Source organism: Oryctolagus cuniculus, chromosome 6 (genome assembly GCF_051225735.1).
Source record: "Oryctolagus cuniculus isolate XC-2025 breed Fujian yellow rabbit chromosome 6, ASM5122573v1, whole genome shotgun sequence".
NCBI classification, from domain to species: domain Eukaryota; kingdom Metazoa; phylum Chordata; class Mammalia; order Lagomorpha; family Leporidae; genus Oryctolagus; species Oryctolagus cuniculus.
This window is the reverse complement of record NC_142872.1, coordinates 37,102,683-37,125,787: the sequence shown is the minus strand read 5'-3', so window position 1 is coordinate 37,125,787 and position 23,105 is coordinate 37,102,683. Positions and strand designations below refer to the sequence as shown.

General features: G+C 40.1%; 2 protein-coding genes across 23 annotated transcripts in view; one reads left to right on the top strand and one right to left on the bottom strand.

Annotated features, from left to right (window-relative positions):
- FBXO38 (F-box protein 38) overlaps positions 1–18,889 on the bottom strand; it is a 66,024-nt gene extending 47,135 nt beyond the window's left edge. For 6 of the 7 annotated variants that reach the window (XR_011389800.2, XR_016235355.1, XR_016235356.1 and 3 more), the window contains exons 1-5: positions 18,724–18,889; positions 9,806–9,991; positions 3,606–3,739; positions 472–635; positions 90–255 (exon numbers count right to left, since the gene is read on the bottom strand). Coding sequence is in view for 4 of the 7 variants with exons in the window: in XM_008255212.5 (XP_008253434.2) it covers positions 90–255; positions 472–635; positions 3,606–3,739; positions 9,806–9,933 (592 nt within the window). In the remaining 3 variants the exon portion in view is untranslated. Of the gene's footprint in view, positions 1–89; positions 256–471; positions 636–3,605; positions 3,740–9,805; positions 9,992–18,627 lie in introns of all 7 variants that reach the window. The other variant, XM_002710295.6, reaches the window with a different exon arrangement.
- The window catches only part of LOC103347914 (ovomucoid), a 140,681-nt gene continuing 136,415 nt past the window's right edge, over positions 18,840–23,105 (top strand). For 7 of the 16 annotated variants that reach the window (XR_016235358.1, XR_016235357.1, XM_070076272.2 and 4 more), the window contains exons 1-2: positions 19,025–19,164; positions 22,516–22,626. The gene's annotated coding sequence lies outside the window, so the exon portion shown is untranslated. The other 9 variants (XM_070076275.2, XM_089334947.1, XM_089334948.1 and 6 more) reach the window with 5 other exon arrangements.

Sequence of the window (23,105 nt, the reverse complement as noted above, 5' to 3'; positions counted from 1 at the left end):
TCCTAAAATTTTCATCATTTTCTTTCAATGAATAGTCAGTAAGATGGCATTTCAAGGAATTACATGTGATGTAAGAAACAAGTACTCACCAACTAAATGTAAAGTTTGAATTTTGGCTCCTATAGGAATTTTCAGCTTATTTTCAGGAGGAATTGGAAATGCTCCATTACGATTACGAAATTTTCCCAAAATATGGACATGAGGCATATATGTCCAAATGGATTCTACCAACTCCAAATGAGAAGTTTCCACACCCTAGAAAATAACACCGAAGCAGGCATGAGACAACTGTTTATTTAGCACTCAAAGCGCCTCTTTCTGTGTCCTAAGATATTAAGTACACAATGGAATTCCAAACCAAAGTTTGCTATGGATGAAGTTTGCATGTGGGCAAACATCAGTTCTACCACTAATGAAGTCCATTACTTCATCCATCAGTTGATGTCAAAATGTTCAACCATGTGCACTCACCACCAAGTTTGGGCACGCCTGCAAAGCTTCTAGGACTCCTGGAATGCTAAAAGCCTCATGGCCCCTTACTCTTCGCCTCTCAAGATACCGAGGGTGAAGACCATACAGCTGCTCAACATCTGGCATCTTCTTTAAAAGCGTGAGAAAACTGGAATCTGTGAAACCTGAGGAGTTCAAAGTGTTTTAAAGCCAGGTTCAGTTCATCTTTCTATTCATTTACTAGGTATTTATAATTTTTATCGAAAGTTTAAAACCGAACAAATGGTTACAACAGAAAATGTATTCATATTCCTTTAGTAACAGAGGATATGTGTCTGAAACATCACATACTCTTAGTTAATACTTTACAACTGAGACTTTTAATTTATTACTGTCTTTTTATTGTTGTTGCTTTTAAGGCACAGAAATCTTCAAATAGGAACAAATTCTTAACCCAAATGACTTGGACCTATTTGGCTGGTAGATACATAAGGACCACCCTCCCTCTTGCCCTCCCCACAAAGGTGTTCTCTGATCTATAAAATCTTGTTATTGTTGTGGAACTCACAAATAAAAATACAAATTTTAAGATATGATTCCAAATGAATTCCCACTTCATGCTAGATTATTTTATCCATTTCCTAATAACTGCTATGTCCTGTGTTTTAACTATCACTTTCAGGCCATTTTAGATAATTCATTCTTTTGAAAAAGACAGATGCGCCGGCGCCGTGGCTCACTAGGCTAATCCTCCGCCTTGCGGCGCCGGCACACCAGGTTCTAGTCCCGGTCGGAGCGCTGGATTCTGTCCCGGTTGCCCCTCTTCCAGGCCAGCTCTCTGCTGTGCCCAGGGAGTGCAGTGGAGGATGGCCCAAGTCCTTGGGCCCTGCACCCCATGGGAGACCAGGAGAAGCACCTGGCTCCTGCCATCAGATCAGCGCGGTGCGCCGGCCATTGGAGGGTGAACCAACGGCAAAAGGAAGACCTTTCTCTCTGTCTCTCTCTCTCACTGTCCACTCTGCCTGTCAAAAAATAAGAAATAATAAAAAAAAAAAAAAAGAAAGAAAAGAAAACGAAAAAGACAGATGCAAGGTGGTTAAGAGAGTAGGAATCATCTAAACTGAGAGGATGCTGAGTCGACTGGAAAACTATCTACCTGTGAGGCCAGTTGTGCTCCATGGTAGGAATCAACAAGATGTGAACAGAGAGAGGCAGGTTATTGCCATAGCATATGGTGTTTTGCCTATTAGTGGGGATTTTTTCATGGTGCAAGATCCACTGACAAAAAAAATTTAAGTCTCAAGAATAAAATTAAGCCCCAAATGACTAGGTCTTATGTACCAAATTTGTCAAGGTTGTGCTATTTGTTCAGGTCTAATATACATATGTTAACTTTAGAATCACACGGTGAAGCATAAGATAGGACCTTGAGGATTACCAAGTTTCCATAATTATAGCCATTCTTCTTACTCTCATATACATACCTTTACTTACTGAGCCATGCACTATGTTAACCATTCTACATTTTTCTCATTTATTCTCACAATGCAATGAATAAGACTATCACTCCATTTACAAATGTAAAGAATGAAGTAGAAAGAGTTTAAGAGCCAGCATGTAAGTGACAGTACTGGAATCTGAAACTTAGACTGAACACAATGTCATCTTAAATGGGGAAAGTTCCACCTTCTCTACAGAGATGATGTGAGAATCCAAATCATGAAGTAGTATTATGGAAAGGATCAGTATTGGAACTCCAGGGAACAGGCAAGGGTAGTATTAGTGAGCAGTTAGTATGATCTTCTTCTAGGCTAGAGATTGTCTGCTTTGATTCTTTCATATTCACGACAGAGACAGTAAGCCTTGGGCTCAAGGTATTTACCCCAGCCTAAAAGTTAGCCATGGGCAAACTCTCTGAGAAGGGCCAGAGATGTCACTGCTAAGATCACAGCAAGTGTGATCCTGTTTGTTTCTAGGGTGCATTAATTCCGTCTCCAGAATGTCTGCTGGCCTTACCTCTGCTAAAGAAACTATTGTATGGAGTAAGAACCATTTTCACAATTCCCTAAATTTTTTCTTTCTTGCTATAAATGATCATCCTCTGAAATAAGATGAATCCTTTTCCCTTAGGATTGCTTTTCAAAGTTTTTGAAGACATCCCTGGTTTGCTTCGTTCCAAACTAAATTCTAGCCTTAGGTCTTTTCAATGTTTTTTACAAGTTATATACTGGCACCTATTCTGGTCAAAAGTTATCATTTGACTGATTCTTCTCTTGAAAGGCTAAAATACTTCCAAGTGCACAATATTCCAGGGTTTGTTTATTCCACAGAACAAAACAATTTATTTCCTCAGCCCTTCACTTTTGTTAGGGATTTCTTTCTTGTCCCCCTCAGTCCTGTCTCATTATCTCCAGACACTGTAGAAAAAGGATGATTAAAAAAGACAGATTCAAAACTCTTGAACAGTGACTACTTTCATTAATAGATTAATGTTTAAGGAAAAAAAGTCTTGATTGGCCTTTCATTTTTATTTTTCCTTTCAGGTACACTTTGCTTATTAGCTAAAGTCATCAGCTTTCTCTTCCACTGGTTTCTTCATCTGAGGTCATTATGGTAAAGTGACTCAGTTTTTCACCTGCAAAGTCAGCGCCTTATTTAAGAACCTCTAAGGCCTAGTATAGGCTTTTAAAAAGTGCTAAAGAAATGAAAATTCTAGAAGTGCAACTACTGGGGCCTATTATAACAGTTTTCCAAAAATAGGTAAATATTTGTTTAAGTAAGGGAGTGTAGTTAAAGTGTAAAGGAAAACTATGATGAACAATGTTACTACCTTCCTTACAGAATAAAAACCCTTCCTTACAGAATAAAAAACACACATATAGTTAGTCAATCAAGGACTCAGTAAGTGTTCTTCAGTCACACATTTATGCAACAGGCTAAAGTAGTTCTTCAAGCAGAAAATTAAAACTGCAGATGACTAAAGCAATATAGCTTCAGGCAAAAATGCACTTTACAAAGCTAAAACTACACAATCTTGCTTTTCTACAGACAAAGTAACTTAGAATGCCTTTCTCAGGACAAGTAAAATATTACAGGATCAATAATACTATTTTCCAGTAGTGCTCTACTGCACCTTACAAGCTAAAGTCACTTACCACTTGGCATGTATTCCCACCACCGCCCTGCACAGAGATCCACAACCCTTACAACTCTCAGATACAGCGTCACTGCTTCCTTTAGCTTCCGTGAGAGACATTCCATACACATGATATCCTGCAGAGGGAGGTACCTTTGTGACAAGAAAGAAACTCATATTTATCAAATGGGTAAGTACTTTGTTTTAGTAATAAGTAATATTTTCCCTTCCTCCATTGCCCTACAACTCAAATGAAAAAAGATCTTAGGAACATTCCCAGTATTTTACAGGTAAAAGGTCATTAAGCTTTTTCACTAAAAACAAAAAAGTGAGCTAATATTCAAGAATCCAAATAAAGTATTGAGCTCTCTCCAAAGGTCGTTTGATTAAAATCTGCTTTCTTTTTAAGTGTTCACAGAAAATTAGTTTTAAAAATAACCAAGTAATACAAAAATAAGGAAAGGAAGGAAGAAAAAATTTCAGTGCATTTTTGGCTCTAAGGGGCACATGAGAAAGAGTGAGCAGAACTGGCCAATCTGAACTAACACTATTTCTTTTTTCTTTTTTTACAGAATCCATTTCCTTTAGAAACTCTCTTCTTCCTTTCAATCATCCCCTTGCTCCTTGACACTCTATTTTTTTTTAAAGATTTATTTATTTATTTGAAAGTCAGAGTTATACAGAGAGAGAAGCAGAGGCAGAGAGAGAGAGGTATCCATCCACTGGTTGACTCCCAATTGGCCGCAACAGCCGGAGCTGTGCCGATACAAAGCCAGGAGCCTCCACCAGGTCTTCCCATGTGGGTGCAGGAACCCAAGTACTTGGGCCATCTTCCACTGCTTTCCCAGGCCATAGCTACATTGGAAGTGGAGCAGCCGGGACTTGAACCAGCACTCATATGGGATGCCGGCACTGCAAGAGGCAGCTTTATCCACTATGCTACAGCACCGGCCCCGATACTACTATTTTTGCTGTCAACAAATATGCTAATTTTATAGCAATCAATTTTATTTCCTACATCTTTTACCTTGAAGGTCACATATAGATAAAATATATTGCATAAGGGTTAAGCAGTGACACTTCATCTGAATTACAACTTCTTTGTCTCTGATCATATTATCTCTTGCTTCCTAAAATTTTTCATTAACCTCTATTTTTGTTCTATTTCCAATAATATCAATACATATTTTGAAAGATCAAAAAATCTCATCTTTCTCTCTCACCACCCTCACCTATATATTTTTTTTAAATTAAAAGCTACCCTTTACCAAGCTTGTATGGTGTCACAAACACTGTGCTGTTCTATTTCACAATTACCTTACAAAGTTACGTAGCTTGTTGCTGTTTGCCACACAGCCCTCTCCTAGTCCCCTTTCTTCCCCATCTCTGCCCTGCTATGTTCCTTCCTCTGGCTAACAGCTGACTTTGACCAAAGGGAGGCACCAGCTGGAGAGCTGCAGGGGGCAAGCTGCCCTTCCACTGTAGCTAGTCCCTTAGACGAATTCAACATCCCTTATTGGTTCTGCAAGCCCTGTAAATACTCCCTTCTGAAATTCCTGTTGAGTGTATTTCTGTTATCTGCTGAAATTGTCATTGATATAATAGATACTACAAGTGTTGAAATGGACTCAGAAAAGTCAAACCAGCCAAAAGTCACAGCCAGGTAAGTGGAAGAAAGGGCAGGGATGTAAACAGTTTGTTCTGACTTAAATTCCTAGAAATCATGCTGATCCTAAAATAAAAGTCCACTTCTGTGTGCTGAACATTTCTCCACTCTATTTCTACCTCCAGCCCTCTTGCTTTCCCTTTAAAACTACTTAAATAAGAGAATCCAATCAAATCCATCAAAAAAGCACTACTGTTGCCTCTAACCACTTTCAGCCTCTGTAATTTAGATATAAGCAGAATAATTTCCAGAAACTACATGACTACACATTTTATAAACAATAAAAATATTGAATTTGTTTTCTTAATCAAGTTTTGGCATTTTTCCTACATAATTATTATTTGAAATATTTGCCTGAATTAATATTATACAATATTCAAAAAGTTCTTGGAAAAAAGGAATTAAAAGTTTATTTTGGTACAAAATATTTTTGAAATCCATGCAGATTTTCATAATAGGCATTTCAATGAGCTTTTTGAAGACTTCATATTCTCATTAAATAAGAACAGATCAGCAATCAAAAAATGAAGATTATTATATATTGCATTTTCCCAAAGAATAAGAAATATATTTTTTCTTCATAGTTATATGAGGATACTTCAAAAAGTTAGTAGAAAATGAAATTAAGTAAAGTTTGCTTCGGTGCAAAAAAGTTTTGAAACCATGCAGCTTTTTCTTTTCTTTTTTTTTTTTTTTTTAAGATTTATTTTATTTATTTGAAAGAGTTACAGAGAGAGGTAGAGACAGAGAGAGGTCTTCCATCCGCTGGTTCACTCCTCAAATGATCCAAACAGCAGGAGCTGCGCTGATTCGATCCAGGAATCAGGAGCTTCCTCCAGATCTCCCACATGGATGCAGGGGCCCAAGGATTTGGACCATCTTCTACTACTTTCCCAGGCCATAGCAGAGAGCTGGATCGGAAGAGGAGCAGTCGAGAATAGCAGCGCTGGGACTAGGGAGCCGGCGCTTCAGGCCTGGGCTTTAACCCACTGCGCCATAGCGCTGGCCCCAAGCTTTTTCATAATATGTATTTTTCATGAGCTTTTTAAAGACTTCTCATGAACACATGAATTGATAAAATGTTTTTGCAACAAAATGAACATAATTTTAATTCCAGTTTTCATGATTTTTGGAACTATTCTCGACTAGCCAGAGATGTCATTCAAAAGCACATCATGTCCTATAACTACCTTTTAGAAAAGATAAAGTAGGCCGGCGCCGTGGCTCAATAGGCTAATCCTCCGCCTAGCGGCGCCGGCACACCGGGTTCTAGTCCCGGTCGGGGCGCCGGATTCTGTCCCGGTTGCCCCTCTTCCAGGCCAGCCCTCTGCTGTGGCCAGGGAGTGCAGTGGAGGATGGCCCAGGTGCTTGGGCCCTGCACCCCATGGGAGACCAGGAAAAGCACCTGGCTCCTGGCTCCTGCCATCGGATCAGCGCGGTGCGCCGGCCGCAGCGCGCCGGCCGCGGCGGCCATTGGAGGGTGAACCAACGGCAAAAGGAAGACCTTTCTCTCTGTCTCTCTCTCTCACTGTCCACTCTGCCTGTCAAAAATTGAAAAAAAAAAAAAAAAAAAAAAAAAAAAAAAAAAAAAACAGAAAAGATAAAGTACAAGAGGTACAGTTAAGATTAGCTTTCTTTTAAGGACAGCCAAGGTTTTTCCTATTTCATGAAAAGATACCAGGTAGTTACTACACCACTACAACATGAGTTCTTAGGTAAAAACTTTAGAAGTCTAAAAATAAAAAACTCAGTATTTACTTTTAGAATAAACATCTCATACCAGGCTCAAGAACTCAGCTCAGCTCATGGTTCTTACACATTCTGCCAAATTGTTGCATATTTTCTTCATTCTAACCAGGGGTTGATCCTTCTACTGGATTGTACATACACCTTCCATTTGACAACTGAACTGCAAAATGTTATCTGATTTACTTTCAATTTAAAAAGCAGTCCGATTTGTTAATAAAACATCCTAGCATTACTGAATCAACATCTAACATCCATCCCTAGAAACAACTTTACATACCATATCTGGAATTCAGTTGTAAGAAAATAAGCACTTTTGTTTTTCTCTCCAAATGGTTTACAAGTCTTGATATTATCACTGAATAATCTACCCAGTTTTTCCTCACTAACATGATAACCAACTATAGCATAAATTGCATCTCCACATATATTTAAAGCCACATGTTGAGTCTATGTTTGTTTTGTACGACTCTGACATCAACCCTTATCTACTATGATTTAGAATGTATTTGAACATATGACAGGGCCACAATCTTATGAAAAATTGTGAATATTCTGACAGATTTTTTTCTTACCAGATGAACAAACAGTATCAGTTTGTTATATTATTTAAAAAAAAGTCTGTTTTTAATTGGAACTTCTATTCCTAGACAGAACCAAACTAAAATCACACAACACAACAGAATAAACTGCAAAACACATTAATAAAAATTTCTATTAGAAAAGAAAAATATAGTGCCCATAGTTCCCTAAAATAACTTTATCTCTATTAAAAAGCTTCACGGCTGGTGCCACGGATCACTAGGCTAATCCTCCGCCTGCGGCGCTGGCACCCCAGGTTCTAGTCCTGGTTGGGGCACCGGATTCTGTCCCGGTTGCTCCTCTTCCAGTCCAGCTCTCTGCTGTGGTCCGGGAGTGCAGTGGAGGATGGCCCAAGTCCTTGGGTCCTGCACCCTCATGGGAGACAAGAGGAGGAAGCACCTGGCTCCTGGCTTCGGATCAACGCAGTGCGCCGGCCATAGCGGCCATCTGGGGGGTGAACCAACGGCAAAGGAAGACCTTTTTCTCTGCCTCTCTCTCTCACTGTCTAACTCTGCATGTCAAAAAAAAAAAAAGGCTTCACATTCAATATTCAATAATTTGTAATAATTCAAATTTCTAAGAACCTCATAAATAGAATATTTCGAGGCAAATAATAAGAAATAACTGAAAATCCAGATGCTTAGAAAAGTTAATTTAAAATGTAACTGAAATGAGAAAAACCAGAAAAAACTCCAGATGTTAGACAAGGAAAACAGAAATTTCATGTCATAGAAACATTCAGTAGAATAGGCAGCAGTGACCAAAATAATCACTATGAAGACAACTGTAGCAATATGAAATGTCAGACATAATGATAACCATAAAACTTACTAAGCATAACTGAATTTTTATAAAAGCACCTTTATATCTATTATTAGTCCACAGCTAGTAATGATGGACCTAGGAATCAAACCAGGATCTAACTACAGAGCCAAAGCATCTTTGATTTTATTTCAACGGTACAAATAAAAACAATGAGTCAAAGAAGAGATCAGTAGAAAATATGACAGGTTGTTTTTACTGTTGCTGCAATGTAATTTGGGTAAAAATATAATTTTTGGGGGTTGGTGCTATGGTATAGTGGGTAAAGCTGCTGCCTACAGTGCTGGCTTTCTATATAGGTGCTGGTTCAAGTCCCATCTGCTCTGCTTCCGATCCAGCTCCCTGCTGATGGCCCGGGAAAGCAGTAGAAGAAGGTCCAAGTCTTTGGCCCCTGTACCCAGGAAGGAGACCCAGAAGAAGCTCCTGGCTCCTGGCTTCAGATCAGATCAGCTCCAGCTCTTGTGGCCATTTGGGAAGTGAACCAGTGGATGGAAGACCTCTCTCTCTGCCTCTGTAACTCTGTATTTCAAAAAAATTAATAAATCTTTAAAAAAATATATATGTACATAAAATTTTTTAAAGTTTGTTTTTGGGAAAAAGCTTTTTTGTGTGTGGTGTTTATTATCAGAAACCAACTTTATGTGATGGATATTATTTCACAAAACTTTCATTTCAGTTGCTGATATGTGTATACTGGGCAAAATGTGTTTTCCACCGAAGTTGTGGTCCAAAAAAGTCAGAAAGACCACCTTATGTTGTGTGCACATGGCACTGTTATAATCACAAAAGTCAATAAAAATTCCAATCAGCCTAGAAACATACTCTAGGAAAGGGTTGTCCAACAGAACTTTCTGTGACAAAAGAAGCATTTTCTTTTTTTTGACAGGCAGAGTGGACAGTGAGAGAGAAAGACAGAGAGAAAGGTCTTCCTTTGCCATTGGTTCACCCTCCAATGGCCGCCGCATAGCGCTGATCCGAAGCCAGGAGCCAGGTGCTTCTCCTGGTCTCCCATGGGGTGCAGGGCCCAAAGACTTGGGCCATCCTCCACTGCACTCCTGGGCCACAGCAGAGAGCTGGCCTGGAAGAGGGGCAACCGGGACAGAATCCGGTGCCCCGACCGGGACTAGAACCCGGTGTGCCGGCGCCGCAGGCAGATGATTAGCCTATTGAGCTGCGGCGCCAGCCAGCATTTTCTATTACTATTCTGTTATGTCCTATATGCTAGCCACTAGCCACAGGTGGCTACTAAGCATTTGAGATAGAGTAAGTACAGCTGAAAAACTGGGTTTTTCAATTTAATTTAAATGCCACACATGTGTAGGGGCTACCACTGAGTCATCACAGCTCTACGGTTTGCTCTCATACATCCCAGGTAGGTAAAAGTCAATCAAACAAAACTTTACCTAAAAATATGGCAAAGTACTTCATGTGACAGTTGATTCATGTAGTCTTTTGTTTCATCTGATATAGTCTCCTCTGGGATTTCATTACTCACGAGGCAAGTTTTAACACTTTTCTTTCGCGGCCCCATTGCTGCTGCGTTGTCTCCAGTATCAAAATCTTCCCTCGTTTACCTGAGATCAAAACACCTAAAAAGAAAGCAAAGCACAGACTAAAGCAGCATCCCAAAGTTAAACACAGAAATTATCCTTATCAAACTCTAGGTAAAATAGTGTTCATGTTAAAATACAAACACAAATGAATAAAAATACCTGTTTCATGCAAAATATACAGAACATCTTTTTCTGAAGACCAGCTGAGAATACACATATGCACTGTTTACAATGAGTAAAAGTCCAAGAGAGTCCTGTCTTCTAATTTGTATTCTGTTGTTTACTTGCTAAATTTCTCTAAGTGTATTTTTTTAAAGATTTATTTATTTATTTGAAAGTCAGAGTTACACAGAGAGAGAGGAGAGGCAGAGAGAGAGAGACAGAGGTCTTCCATCCGCTGGTTCACTCCCCAAATGGCTGCAGTGGCTGTTTCCCACGTGGGTGCAGGGGCCCAAGGACTTGGGCCATCTTCCACTGCTTTCCCAGGCCATAGCAGAGAGCTGGATCGGAAGAGGAGCAGCCGGGTCTTGAACTGGCACCCATATGGGATGCTGGCGCTTCAGGCCAGGGCATTAACCCACTGCGCCACAGCGCTGGCCCCTCTCCAAGTATTAATTTCAATGTAAAGGAAGATCATTAAACTGGGTAATCAAAACCTTCTCTTCTAGCTTTAGATAATTCTAGAAATACTCCTGCCACAGAAGGCAAAGCGACTCTTGGGCTCTAGTGATGGATCTACCACAAATTTACTTCTGCGAACATAAATCAACCTTTAAAATTCTTCATGTTGCCACCTAGAAAGTGACAGGTTAAAAGTATGCCGATGGGTCACAGATTTCTTTGTGAATCTGATAAAATACAGATCTCCTCTTCTAAAAATAAATATACAATAAGGAGGGAGAATGGAACTACCCTTCTCCCTTGAGGTTAATTCTCTTTTGTATCACATGTACAATTTGTTTTTAAAATAAGGTTTAATGATGGAGGGAGGAATGGAGGAGAAGGAAGAAGGTCAGGTGAATTAACTCCTAACTGGTTCTTTTGTTTTGTTGATCAGCACCTAGTTTAACACCCTGATTGTCAAATTGTCTGAGAATAAATATTTTAATAATAGTGACCAAGATACAGAATAGCTTATATGAAATGTTGTCCTCCTTAGCATTGACAACTTTGTAGATGGAGGAGGTGACATAGGTTGACAACTGAAAGGAGGCTCAATCATATATTCACACATCTATTTTGAACCCCTGTTGTGTGTACAGCATTGTGAACAAAAGATCCTGAAGGCAAGCAGAAACAGATATCAACCATGCAAATAAGTTTGGGATTACAAAGAGAGGAAACCATTTAAAGAAAGTAAACACAGGGGCCTGTGATGTGGCACAGCAGGTCTAGTCATCACCTGGGACACCACCCCATACGAATGCTAGTTCGAGTTCCAGCTGTTCCACTTCCATCCAGCTCCCTGCTAAAAATACCAGGAAAAGCAGCAGAAGATGGTCCAAGTTCTTGGGCTCCTACCAGTGGATGGAAACCCTCTTTTTGTCTCTCTCTGTAGTGCTACCTTTCAAATCGATAAATTCATAATAAAAAAAAAGCAAATACATCTCTAAAGCAGCAAATAGCAAGGGGACCTAAGTCACTGACAGTTTCCTAAGGAAAGGACAATTAAGCTTACTTCTAAAAGAAAAACAGGAATTAAAATAGCAAAAAGGGAGTAGGGAAGGAAGGAAAAAAATCTCAGTGGTGCAAATAATACTATCTGGATTCTGGAAGGATCCTAGCTCTTTCAAGGAACTGAAATCAAAGCAAAGGTGTTAACGTACAGAGTATGATATGAAAATGGGAGTAAGAAGAGGCTGAACCTCTAGGCAGGCCCTTAATCCTAAATGTAATAGGAAACCACCACAGCCACCTCAGCAAGGGAGAAGGGCACCAGGTGGCCAGGGATTGCTGAGGTATGGGAGTCCTGGGATTACTCAGCTTCAGCAATAAATGCATGTCAACTACAAGGTTAAGTAAATCCTTTTTTCTTATGCCTGTGTTTGGTTTCTTCTTCCTCAATGAAAGGTCATTTGCTGTTACTTCTAGCAGGTGTCAAAATGTTTGCCTCTCCCTGCATCCCACTCACACCCCAAACACACACGCCCTAATTTGTTATTTCTAACTAGCTACAGCTTGGAAAGCCAGAGAAATAAGCTTTTAGAATTGTCATGTGGATGCCAATAAACAGGTATCTCAAGATGCTCCTAAAAAAAAAAAAAAATTCTGCAAAGAGTAGGTACATAAGCTATAGTACAATGAATCTGTGAAATCTACTTTGGTTTTTCAGAGGCTTACTTAAATATAATGTTCACATATTGGCAATAGACCTCTGGAGAAATAAAGTTTACACTCAGAAACCACTCACAAAAGTATTTACACTCACATGCTTCAGATTATATCACTGTCTACCTTTCCTATTTACTCCTCTCACCTCTCCAGATGAATCTTTCCATCTTACGATACCTCCTGGAATTGCTGTAAGGTTACTGTGAACTTTTAGTTACTAAATCCAACAGCCTCTTTCAAGGCCTCCCTTATCTGATCCATTTGATGCACAGGGTACCTTCTTTAAAACCCTCTCATCCTTTGGTTCCCAAAGTGATATTTCTTCAGTTATCTTCATTCCTCTACAACCAGTGCTCAGTCTCCTCTGCCAAGTCATCCACAAGTGTCCTTGTCCCTGGGCAACTGTACCCATTCTGCAGACTACAGATAGCACAAATAAACTTAAAAAACAACAACAACAACTCTACCATCTACCTCTCCTGAAATCTGACCTTTATTCTCTCTGCCTATCAGAAATCTTCACTTCAGTATCTTGAACATCCTTCAAAAATATGTTCAGAGTGAACTCTCTTCACAACCGTACCCACTTCTGCAAAACAGAAACACACACACAGAGAACTTGTTTTCCTTGCCATGGTTCCAAACCATTGGTTTTCCCAAACTAGAAACCTTGCCCAAATATATCCTGATTTCTCATTTTTCGTAACCGCTTGTTTGGCTATTTTCATCAATTTTACAATTCTGTTCTTACATTCATTCCTGCTGGCTTTCAAGAACTCTCTCCATACCTATATGAGGTACTACAATAATTTCCTAAATAACACCCACCACTGCCTCTCCAGGGTCTACACCAAAGTCTACCACACAGTAGGCCTAACAAAAATCCTAAATAAAATGCTCATCATAACATACTACATATTGAATCCAGATTTATCTTTCAAAAATATTCCTCTAACTTTACATTCTTAAGTCAAAAATCAAAATACAGCATATGGCACACATTTCTGAAAGGATCTGGGACAAAATATCAACAGCAGTTATTTCTGGGGAGTGAGAATAGAGGTTTAGAAAGAGCAAGAAAGAAACTTTTCACTTTGAATTTTTCTGTACTATCTGAAAGTTTTCATTTACTATGAATATTTTTATTTCTTAAAAACAAATAAGCCCACAAGGGATCCTGCTTCATAGAGGACAAAATCCTTCCCATCTGGTCTCAAGCTACCTTTCCAATCTCATCTTTCAAGCCCTACCACTTGCTCCTTGGTACACTCAGTATCTTACCAGTTCCCTAAACAAACACAGGTCTTTTATTTGGAATATGCTATTAACTCTAACTGGAATGGTGTTCTCTTTTCTTTTTTGCCTATGAAACTATCCTGCCTTCAAAACCTAGTTTAAATGTTAAGTCCTCCATGAGCTCTCCCTGTGGGGCTTAGCATACGCTTTTATAGCTATTTCTGTAGTCTTTTATTGGTCATGTTTCTGCCAGGGAAAGGATTTTAACTCTTCAATCTCTAAGTGATAACAAGCCCTTACTCATAATAAATTCTCAAATGCCTGATTTATACAGATCCACCAATCTTTCCATTATTTTTTATGCAGCCAGTAGCTTCAAGGCTGCTACTGAGAACCATTGCATGCTCTTGTGAACACTCTCCCTATGAAAGCATTCAAATAATCTCAGCAACAAGCCTGTAACTCAGGGAACAATGCAATCAGGTTTTACTCCATTAAGGACACCGATAACAGTGACCCTACAGCATATAAAGTGTTAACAAGACTAAACTAGCATAGACTGATCATTCTTGAATTTTCATATTTTAGCCTAAGTTTCAACTTTAAGAACCTTGACAAATCTTCAGAGATCATGATCTTAACTCTTAATCCCTTAAAAAGCTTTCTTAGCCTTGTTTCCTTTTCTTCTTCACTAAAACCACACCTCTTAATAACTTAACACCATACTCTTATGAGTCTATATTTGATTATTCCTTACTATTTTGCAGTGCTGTGATTTTGTGTCAGTTGCTTCAGTACATAAGCTACATTTAAATTTTTAAGCCAAATAGCCTGTATCTTAAATATTACTAAGCTTCTAAGATATTACTTGCTTAGAACTCAAAAATATTTATTCTCAAACTTGATGTTATCCATTAAACAGAGGTTAGGTCTCCAATAAACCCACAAAAACCTATTTAACCTTCAGTATGTATTAACACTAATCATCAAAAAAGCCCCAATTAGCAGGACTAACAAAAACTTAGGAAAACTGTGTATTTCTCATATCATGTCTAGAACTGAAAAACTGGTCTTGTGGTCACCTGCTTGGCAGATGGAGTAGCAACTCCCCTGCTCTAAGCCTTTGATGGGGAAGGGACTTACCAGACAAACACTGGGGAAAAGGACAGGATCTCTAGCTTACAGCTAGGAGGTTGACCCGTAAGGAGCTACAACCAGGAGAAATCCACCAGCCTGTCCAGTCCAAGCAAGTATCTCTGGACTGTTCAGGATACTAAAAGCTTTCTCACTAAAGGACTCATTTATTTTTCTTACTCTGCTCAATCTTGATAAAGGACAACAAAAGTTGCTTCATCTTCATTAAACGAAATACCCAGTAAGGCCAGAATTCCCTCAGAAGAAAACACCATGCAACTCATGCTAAGTCCCAAGTGGCAATAATGTCTCTTAGAGCTGCACCCTCATTCTTAATTGCTTTTCCTTTTAATGGGAAGAGAGCTAAAAGCAAGTCAGAAAAGTATAAAAGTGCCATGACCAGTCTTCTTTGACTTGCTTTCTTCTCAGCTCTTTTCTGAAATACCACCATACCAATAAATACTCAGCCATCATTGGAGAAACACCATTAAGTTAGGACCAAAGCAGCAGAAAACTTAAAAAAGAGGAAACAAATTCCAGTTATCAGCATCAGAGAAAAAAAATGAATTGGAGGGGACCTGGTAGAACAGACAATGGATGGTGAGGAACAGGTGAGTACAAATATGTGAAGACTGTATTTTCCAACACCAGGTGTTATTAGGGTTATCAAGTTCTAGTGGCTTAGACTCTGTATCTCAATGACATGTCATTCTGATAAATTACAGAATCCAAAAATGTTAAAAGTTGAAGGGGCCTTCAGAAACTACATAGTCACACTGTCCTTAATATTGTGTGGATTACAAACCGATCTGAGAATATGATCAAAGTGGCACCCTCTCGCCTCAGTCTCATGTAAACAATATTACAATTCAGGTGGCTCAAATAGAAATTAAAGCTCATCCAGAGAACCTGATCTAAGACTGGCTCCTAAGTTTTCAATGAGAAAACAGAACAACACAGGTAAGTTGCTAAGTTATTAGCAACTACATAGTACTGGCTACATAATACTGTCAGAGTTCTGAGTGAGACTCAGATCTCCAGCCTCCAAGACACACCCTGTCATCAAGTAGGTCCTCTGCCACTGCAGCTGTTTCCCTGCATTCCAGAGCTATGTCCCAATGTTTGGAGATGGGCTTCTGGATGCTCTGATAGAACTGCCTCTGACTACACCCACCTTCATAAATTAGCACTTATGGTCCATCTAATTTAGGCTTCCGCAGAGTATCCTATAGCCACCTTGGATCACTCTACCATCATTCTGTGGCAGCCTATTTAGCAGACCTTAGCCACAGGAAGCACTGCTTTTGTCCTGGTGTCCCAAGCACATTCTTAAGCCCGAGTTCTTCAAAAATAAGATTTCTCTATGCAGTGCTTTACTCTTCCATCCTGCCGGTTCAAATCACTTTCTCATCTCAAATAAAACTATGTCTCTACTAATTTATTTGAACTGCTCCCCAAACTACCACTATCTTTTAACCCTTAATACTCAAAGCTGCCTCTAACACTTACACAGAAGCACCAATATATCCTTGCTTACAAAATCGAGTTTTCCTTTTAATCTTTTATTCCTAAGGGTTTTAACACTTATGGGTCATAATTCTGACAATAGCTGATACCCGAAAAACCCGATCTCCACTCCTTTACTCTCCAAATCCATCACAACTAAAAATCTTCCTATACCTATTCTATCTTGTTAAGATCCTCCTCCATCTCCCAACTTATTCTAATTACTCCTTCCCTCGGATCACATCAGATTCTATGGAACATGAGCCTGTCTCTTGCTAGCACATTTCTTTCTTTCTTATTTTTTTTTTTATAAATTTCACAGAGCAGAGATAAACCAAATTACCTTACAACTGACCAAGAATTTAGGGATCTTATAAAGTTTTCACAATTTTGAATAAATTTCTCATTCTGTATGTAATCAATGACAACTGCCTAGAAAATCTCCTTTTCTTAATTAATAGCATCTTGCTCCCCATGAAATTTCTTGAAGTCTCAGAAGGAAATAGTGCTTTTACTGCATTTCCTACCTCCGGCATTCCCATTTACTACAATTCTAACTACTTTTCATTATCCTTGCCAAAAATAACCCTCTGCTACTTCACATTTCCCATGTCCTCATTGATCCAAAATGGTTGGGGCTTCCCTGAGAATGCAGTTCACTAGACATGTAAATATTAAGTCACCCCTTCTGGGATTTTGGGACATTGTCTCCACATGCAGTTTAGAGTGAGACTGCAAAAACTGTCATGGAGAAATAGAATTAAAAGGTATGTTTATTTTGATGCAAAGAACTTTTAAACCTATGCATAGGTTTTTCATATTACACATTTTCCATGGACTTTATGAAAACTCCCTAGGATTCTGACATACGGGCAAAGACATCTGCTACAATGCTATGATTTTCTGCTATCACATATAGTTGCCCTTTGGGTTTCTAAATTTTTTTTTTTAAGTTTCTATTGGCTTTAGCTTGCTCATATCAAAGTAACCTTGCACCATCGTTAAATTAATAGAATACTTTATATATCTATTCCCTAACCCTCTAATATCTAAAGGAATACCACACCACATCTACTGAGCAGCTCACATTGAAAAAAAAATTATTGTGCTGTAAAGAATCTAAGAATCATGTAAGTCAATCCTTCATTTTACAGATAAGGAAAGTGGCCAGAGAGGTGAACTGCTTGTCAAAGTCCAGAGGAACAACATATCAGTGCAGAGGTGAGGATCTCCAGGTCCTCAACTCCCGTTCAAGTTCATTTTCATTTCACTATACCAATGTTACTGTACTAAAATCGAGTTTTTCCTTTTTCCTCCTACACTATGCATTCGCATCTTTCTGACTAAAGATAAACTGTGCACCTCCAGGCATACAGCCGTTTCAATAAACACACGTTCTTTACTCAAAGAGAACGTTAGAATACGAGCATCAGAAATTTTAAAGAGAGGGAAGGAGGCTTACAGATCATCCAAACCAGTAATTCTCAAAATGAAAGATAAAAATTACAAGCACAGGCATTTTTTACCTACAGCTACATAATATGTATTCTCTATACCCCACCTTCTCCAGAAAACTATGGCCTTCAGAGTCATTTTCCCCTTCAGTGGTGCTGGGGGGAATGGGAACGGGGATGGAGAATCAGTGACCTAATGCACTACCTTCCTTTGACAGATAAACCTCAAATCCAGGGACAGGAAAGGATCTGCCCGAAGTGAAGCACCTTTTAAACAGCAGCTTAAGCATAAAAATCAGTGTCTCCTGTTTTTCACTAGGGAATGATTTCCACTGCTGATTTTGGTTTTTAAGACAAAATCTTCTAGATAACAGCTTCCCACCGCCCAGGAACCTCCCTGAGTGTCCAGTTTGCCTTGGCCAGCTTGGTGTTTGGAAAGGCACACAGCAGCCATCTCTACTGGGTCGATTTTTGGCTAATTCGGGTGCAGGGAAGGCATGCCTTTCAGTTCTGTCTCTAAAGACTCTAGGCAAGGGGAGTTGAGAATCTGCTTTTCCGAACTAGCAGGGACGTCAAAGCCATCCAACACAATCCCTTTACAGGTAAGCAAACGGCGGTAGAGGCTAATGGACCCACACAAGGTCACATACAGAGTCAGTGGTCAAGGTAAGGCTAACACCCAGGACTCTCGGTCCCCAGGCGTGGCAGCCTCCCGAAGATGTATTCAGGGCGTCCTGCTCAGAGACATCCCTTCAGTAAGCTGCCGACAAGCCTTCCTCAGTCACCTGGCCGAAACATCGACTTGAACACTAAACTGGGCAATTCGTGACGCCTGGAGTTGGGAGAACGTCCCAAAAGTCGTCCAGGCCAAACCTTCACCATTTCTTCGAGAAAATCGAGGCCAAGAAAGAGCTCTATATGCTGGAGTCTTGAGCCAAGTTCAGACACGGTGGCAAACCCCGCAAGCAAGGCCTAGACAGTCAGGAACCACAAATTCGACCCTTGCTTTACCGGGAGCTCCGGGCCCGACGGGGACCAGAGACCGACAGCCCGGGCGGCCGGGACCCCAGAGCCCTCATCCGGTCGCCTCCACCCCGCCGCACGCACCCCGGCTTTGCTGTCCGCTGCCCGATTCCAGGACCTGCTCGGCCACCGCCTCACCGAACGCCGGCCCTTCGTCTGTTATTGTGGTTGAGAGGGAGGGAGAAACGCGACAGACACTTCCCGCGGCCCCCACCGCCGAGCCGCTTCCGCTTCCGCCGCCGCTCGGGCGTTTCCGGAGTTTTGTCATCCGGGGCCGGGCCTGCACTGGCGTCCATGTTGGGTGTGGAAAGTGGTGTCGTGACGAGGCAGCCATGGTAAGCGTGGCATTTCGGGAAAACTGTGCCTGGCACGTCACGTGATGCTGAAGCGCTAGGCGGGAAGCTAGCGATGTCTGAGGAGTGGGAGCTCCATCTCCACTAAGTGTTTCGGCCTTCAGCCTGGCTGATAATCTGTAGTCTTGGGTAAGCTGTTGGACCTCGACTTCCTCATTTGCAAAGCCAATAGGTAATAATAGAAATGCTTCCAGAATTCATTCAATTAGAACAGAGCACCTTTTCAACGTTTGGGGCTTGGGGTGTGGGGGATGAGATTGCAGTTAATTAAAAGTGTAAATGTTAAATCACTCCTTCTGGGATTTTGAGACATTGTCTCCGCATTTAGTTTGCAAAGTGAGGCGATTTCAAAACCGTCGTTGAGAAGTGTAATTAAAAGATAAATTATTTTGATGCAAAGCGTTTGTAAATCTATGTGTAACTTTTTCATAATACATATTTTTTTGAACTTTTTGAAAACCCCTGGTGTTTGCCAAACCAAAGGACTTTCACATCAGTATTTCCTTAAAAACTCCTAGGACTCTGATGTACAAGCAGGGATCCTCCTAATAGTTGCTTTTTACTCTAACAGGTAAGGAAGTATCTTCTGGGAAGATAATTGACTTGCACCATGTCACAGGGCTGGACCGAAATCCAGATTTTTACCTCCCAAATCATGTATTGTCTTTACATGCGTATAACTTCTATGGGCTAAAATTCCTAAATTTAAATGGATACAAACACCTGGACAGAAGTTAATGTGCGTTGAAGCTGCGTACACCCAATTTCACAAACATGGTGAGGGAGGAGGGAAAAAAATCATGACTGTTGCGGGGCAAAAAGGACTGAAAATGGCTTAGAGAATCCCTGTTCTCTTCTACTCTTCTCTGGATTGATACCAAACCTAATATTCTTTTCCTTTCCCAACCATAGTTTGCCAAGTTTTCGTCTTGTCTTGGACAGTCTTGAGTTCCAGCTTTCCTATTCCCTGTGTCAGACTGTGTATCTTAATTTGGCGCTCTGGGAGGGAAAACAAAACAGCAACACCTCATCAAGTTCATGTACTATGCATTTTAAGTTCCACATTACATTCTTCCCATAAAGGAAAATAAAATTCTATTCCCATATTATTTGCTTCTGTCCTTTTCAATGAAACAAACTTTGGATTATTCTGTTACTTAGAATGTTTTGAAGAATAAATAGAAATTGTATGTAAAATATTTAGTGTGGAGCCTGACGTATATAGAAGGCGTTCACTAAGATTTATTTCAGTTGAGTTGAATTTTTTATTCAGTTGAAGACAATTGCCTCATTTGAATAACATACCTTCTTGTGTAAATGAGTACTGTGATAGAACTAGAACTCCTAATGGGTGAGATAGGTTTTGTACCTCGAGTTTGGAAAATGAAACAAAAGCATACCTACAAATCATCATAAGAAGCCAACTAGAGATATTTTCTCAATTACAACCAACAACATGCAAACACTCCAAGTTCTCCACATTCTTATCTTTGTTTCTTGTGAAGTAATGTGTGTAGTCCCCTCAGAACAGTGTCTGGCATGCAAACATTCCATAAACATTAGCTGTTATTATTTTATTGTTCAAGGGTTTCTTGCTTCTGAGCTATTTTTGGGTAATTGAAGTTGCAAGGGCTGAATTCCTGACAAATGACCCATCGCTGCCCTCTGAAGGGCCTTGTAATTCAGTCCATTTCAATGAGTATTAAACATTTTTGTAGCTACTATGATTGAATAAAAATGTTATGTCAACTAGTATGTATACATGGGTTTCAAGCTTTATTTACTGTAAAATATATTTTAACTGCATTTTCCACTTTTAGAAGTACTTTTATATAATAAGACTCAAATTCTTTGTCAGAATTTTGGAAAGGGAAAATATTTCTTCCACTGAAGTTAAAACTTTAGAGTTCCCAGAATCTCCCACTGGGACTGGGAGAGAGGTTGGATTCGGAAACCACATTTGATAATAAAGACGGCATCAAGAAGAGCATGGATGTATACCATGCTGTCTTTCATAGAGAGAGGAATTCTGGCAAGATTTTTGGAGAGCTTAGATTCAGCCATACCCCAATTCAGATATTCCTCTAGATTTTCAAATATAGAAGCCATGTAAGCTGTCCCCTTCTTCACCTGTTCCTTTTTAATTTTTTTTTTAACCTCAGTCACTTTGAAATGTTTTTTTTGCAAAACCCAGGAAATTTGACTGGTACTAGAAGTGATAGACAAAGGGTGTTATGCTTCCAGAGAAGTTCGATAGACTGCCTGTGGTTTCTCCAGTAGAGGGTGTAGCTCGCTTGTTGCACTAGAAACAAGTGATGTTTAGAGATCTAATGCTGGTAGGTTTTACTGTCAGAAAGACCTTTTGGAATGATGTAGGGCCTCAGTCAACTCTGAAAGAGCACCTGTCTTAAAAAGACTATCAAAGCAGTCAGATGGCCAAGGCATGGCTACAGGCATAGGAAGATGGAAGAGCACTCAAGTACCTGGTGGAGACCCTGTCTCAGAAACCATGAAGCTTTTTTCATCTTAAAAAGCTAAGGGCAAGAATGACAAATATGAGGGTACTTCAAAAATGTTTTTGGGAAATGGAATTAAAAGTTTATTTTGTTGGCCGGCGCCGCGGCTCACTAGGCTAATCCTCCGCCTAGCGGCGCCGGCACACCGGGTTCTAGTCCCGGTCGGGGCGCCGGATTCTGTCCCGGTTGCCCCTCTTCCAGGCCAGCCCTCTGCTGTGGCCAGGGAGTGCAGTGGAGGATGGCCCAGGTGCTTGGGCCCTGCACCCCATGGGAGACCAGGAAAAGCACCTGGCTCCTGGCTCCTGCCATCGGATCAGCGCGGTGCGCCGGCCGCAGCGCGCCGGCCGCGGCGGCCATTGGAGGGTGAACCAACGGCAAAGGAAGACCTTTCTCTCTGTCTCTCTCTCTCACTGTCCACTCTGCCTGTCAAAAAAATTAAAAAAAAAATTAAAAAAAAGTTTATTTTGTTGCAAAAAATCTTGAAATTCATGTATAGGTTTTTAGTAATACGCATTTCCATGGACCTTTTGAATACCCCTCTTAAGTTTCATTTATCCTGTGAAATCTGATGGGAAGGCATGCCTACGTGGCTATGTTGGCAAAGATTTTTGAGGCTATATCCACCTCAATGGCATGTACTGTCATTATTTACTTATATATGATGTGGGCATGGGGAGAAGCAGGAGCAATGGATATAATAGACATTGGCCATCTATGGGTGAAGTGTTTCTCAATAGGAATACTACTAGCATTCTGGATAGGTCAGTTTTTCACTGTGCAGGACAGTCTAGTGCATTGCAGTACCTTAGCCTACTGAATACAACCAGTACCACGCCAGACATTGGAACAAGTGAAAATCGAGTCCCTATGTACTTCAAATTCCCCTTTTGAGACTAGCAGTGGTTCATTTGAAATATTAGACCAACAGTGACTTGACTTAGATTTACCAGAGAACTTAATTAGTTCTTCTAATATTCTTCAAGAGGGAAATGTATTTTCTTTTCTAGATCCTGTCTCTGGACTGAGCTTGCCATTCACAGGGAATAGGAGTTGAGGATGGGAGTGAAAATAGAGTCTCCAGCAAAAGGAAGAAAATCCTTATGGTGACAGAGACTTAGGTATGACCTGACAGCGGGTGCCTAACATATCAACCCTGTTTATTTGGGATGGTGTATCCTCCTGAACATCAGTGTCACTTGGGGTACCCGCCTGCAACCTTATAGTTCCATTATCAGATTTTTTTTTCTTTAAATCAGAATGTTTTCTTTGTATGACAGTTCTCAGCTGACTGCTTGAATCTACTAAATAGTGTTAGCCACCTTGAATTATTTTTAGAGCAAAGTAGCATATGAGTGAATGAATGAATAATTAAATAGAGAAAACATTCCCTACTCCTTAATTTAGTTGTCCAAGATCAAGCATTTTCATATTCTTTATGCCCTTGGAGAGAGAAGTGAGAAAAAAGATAGATTGAGCAACAGGGATGATATTGCCACTCTCCAGTTTTGCATTTGCCATGCCCTCCGTTCAGAGACCACCAGGAACACACCTATAGTTGAACAAGTTGGGTTCATTATTTATTGCAGCATGGGAGAAC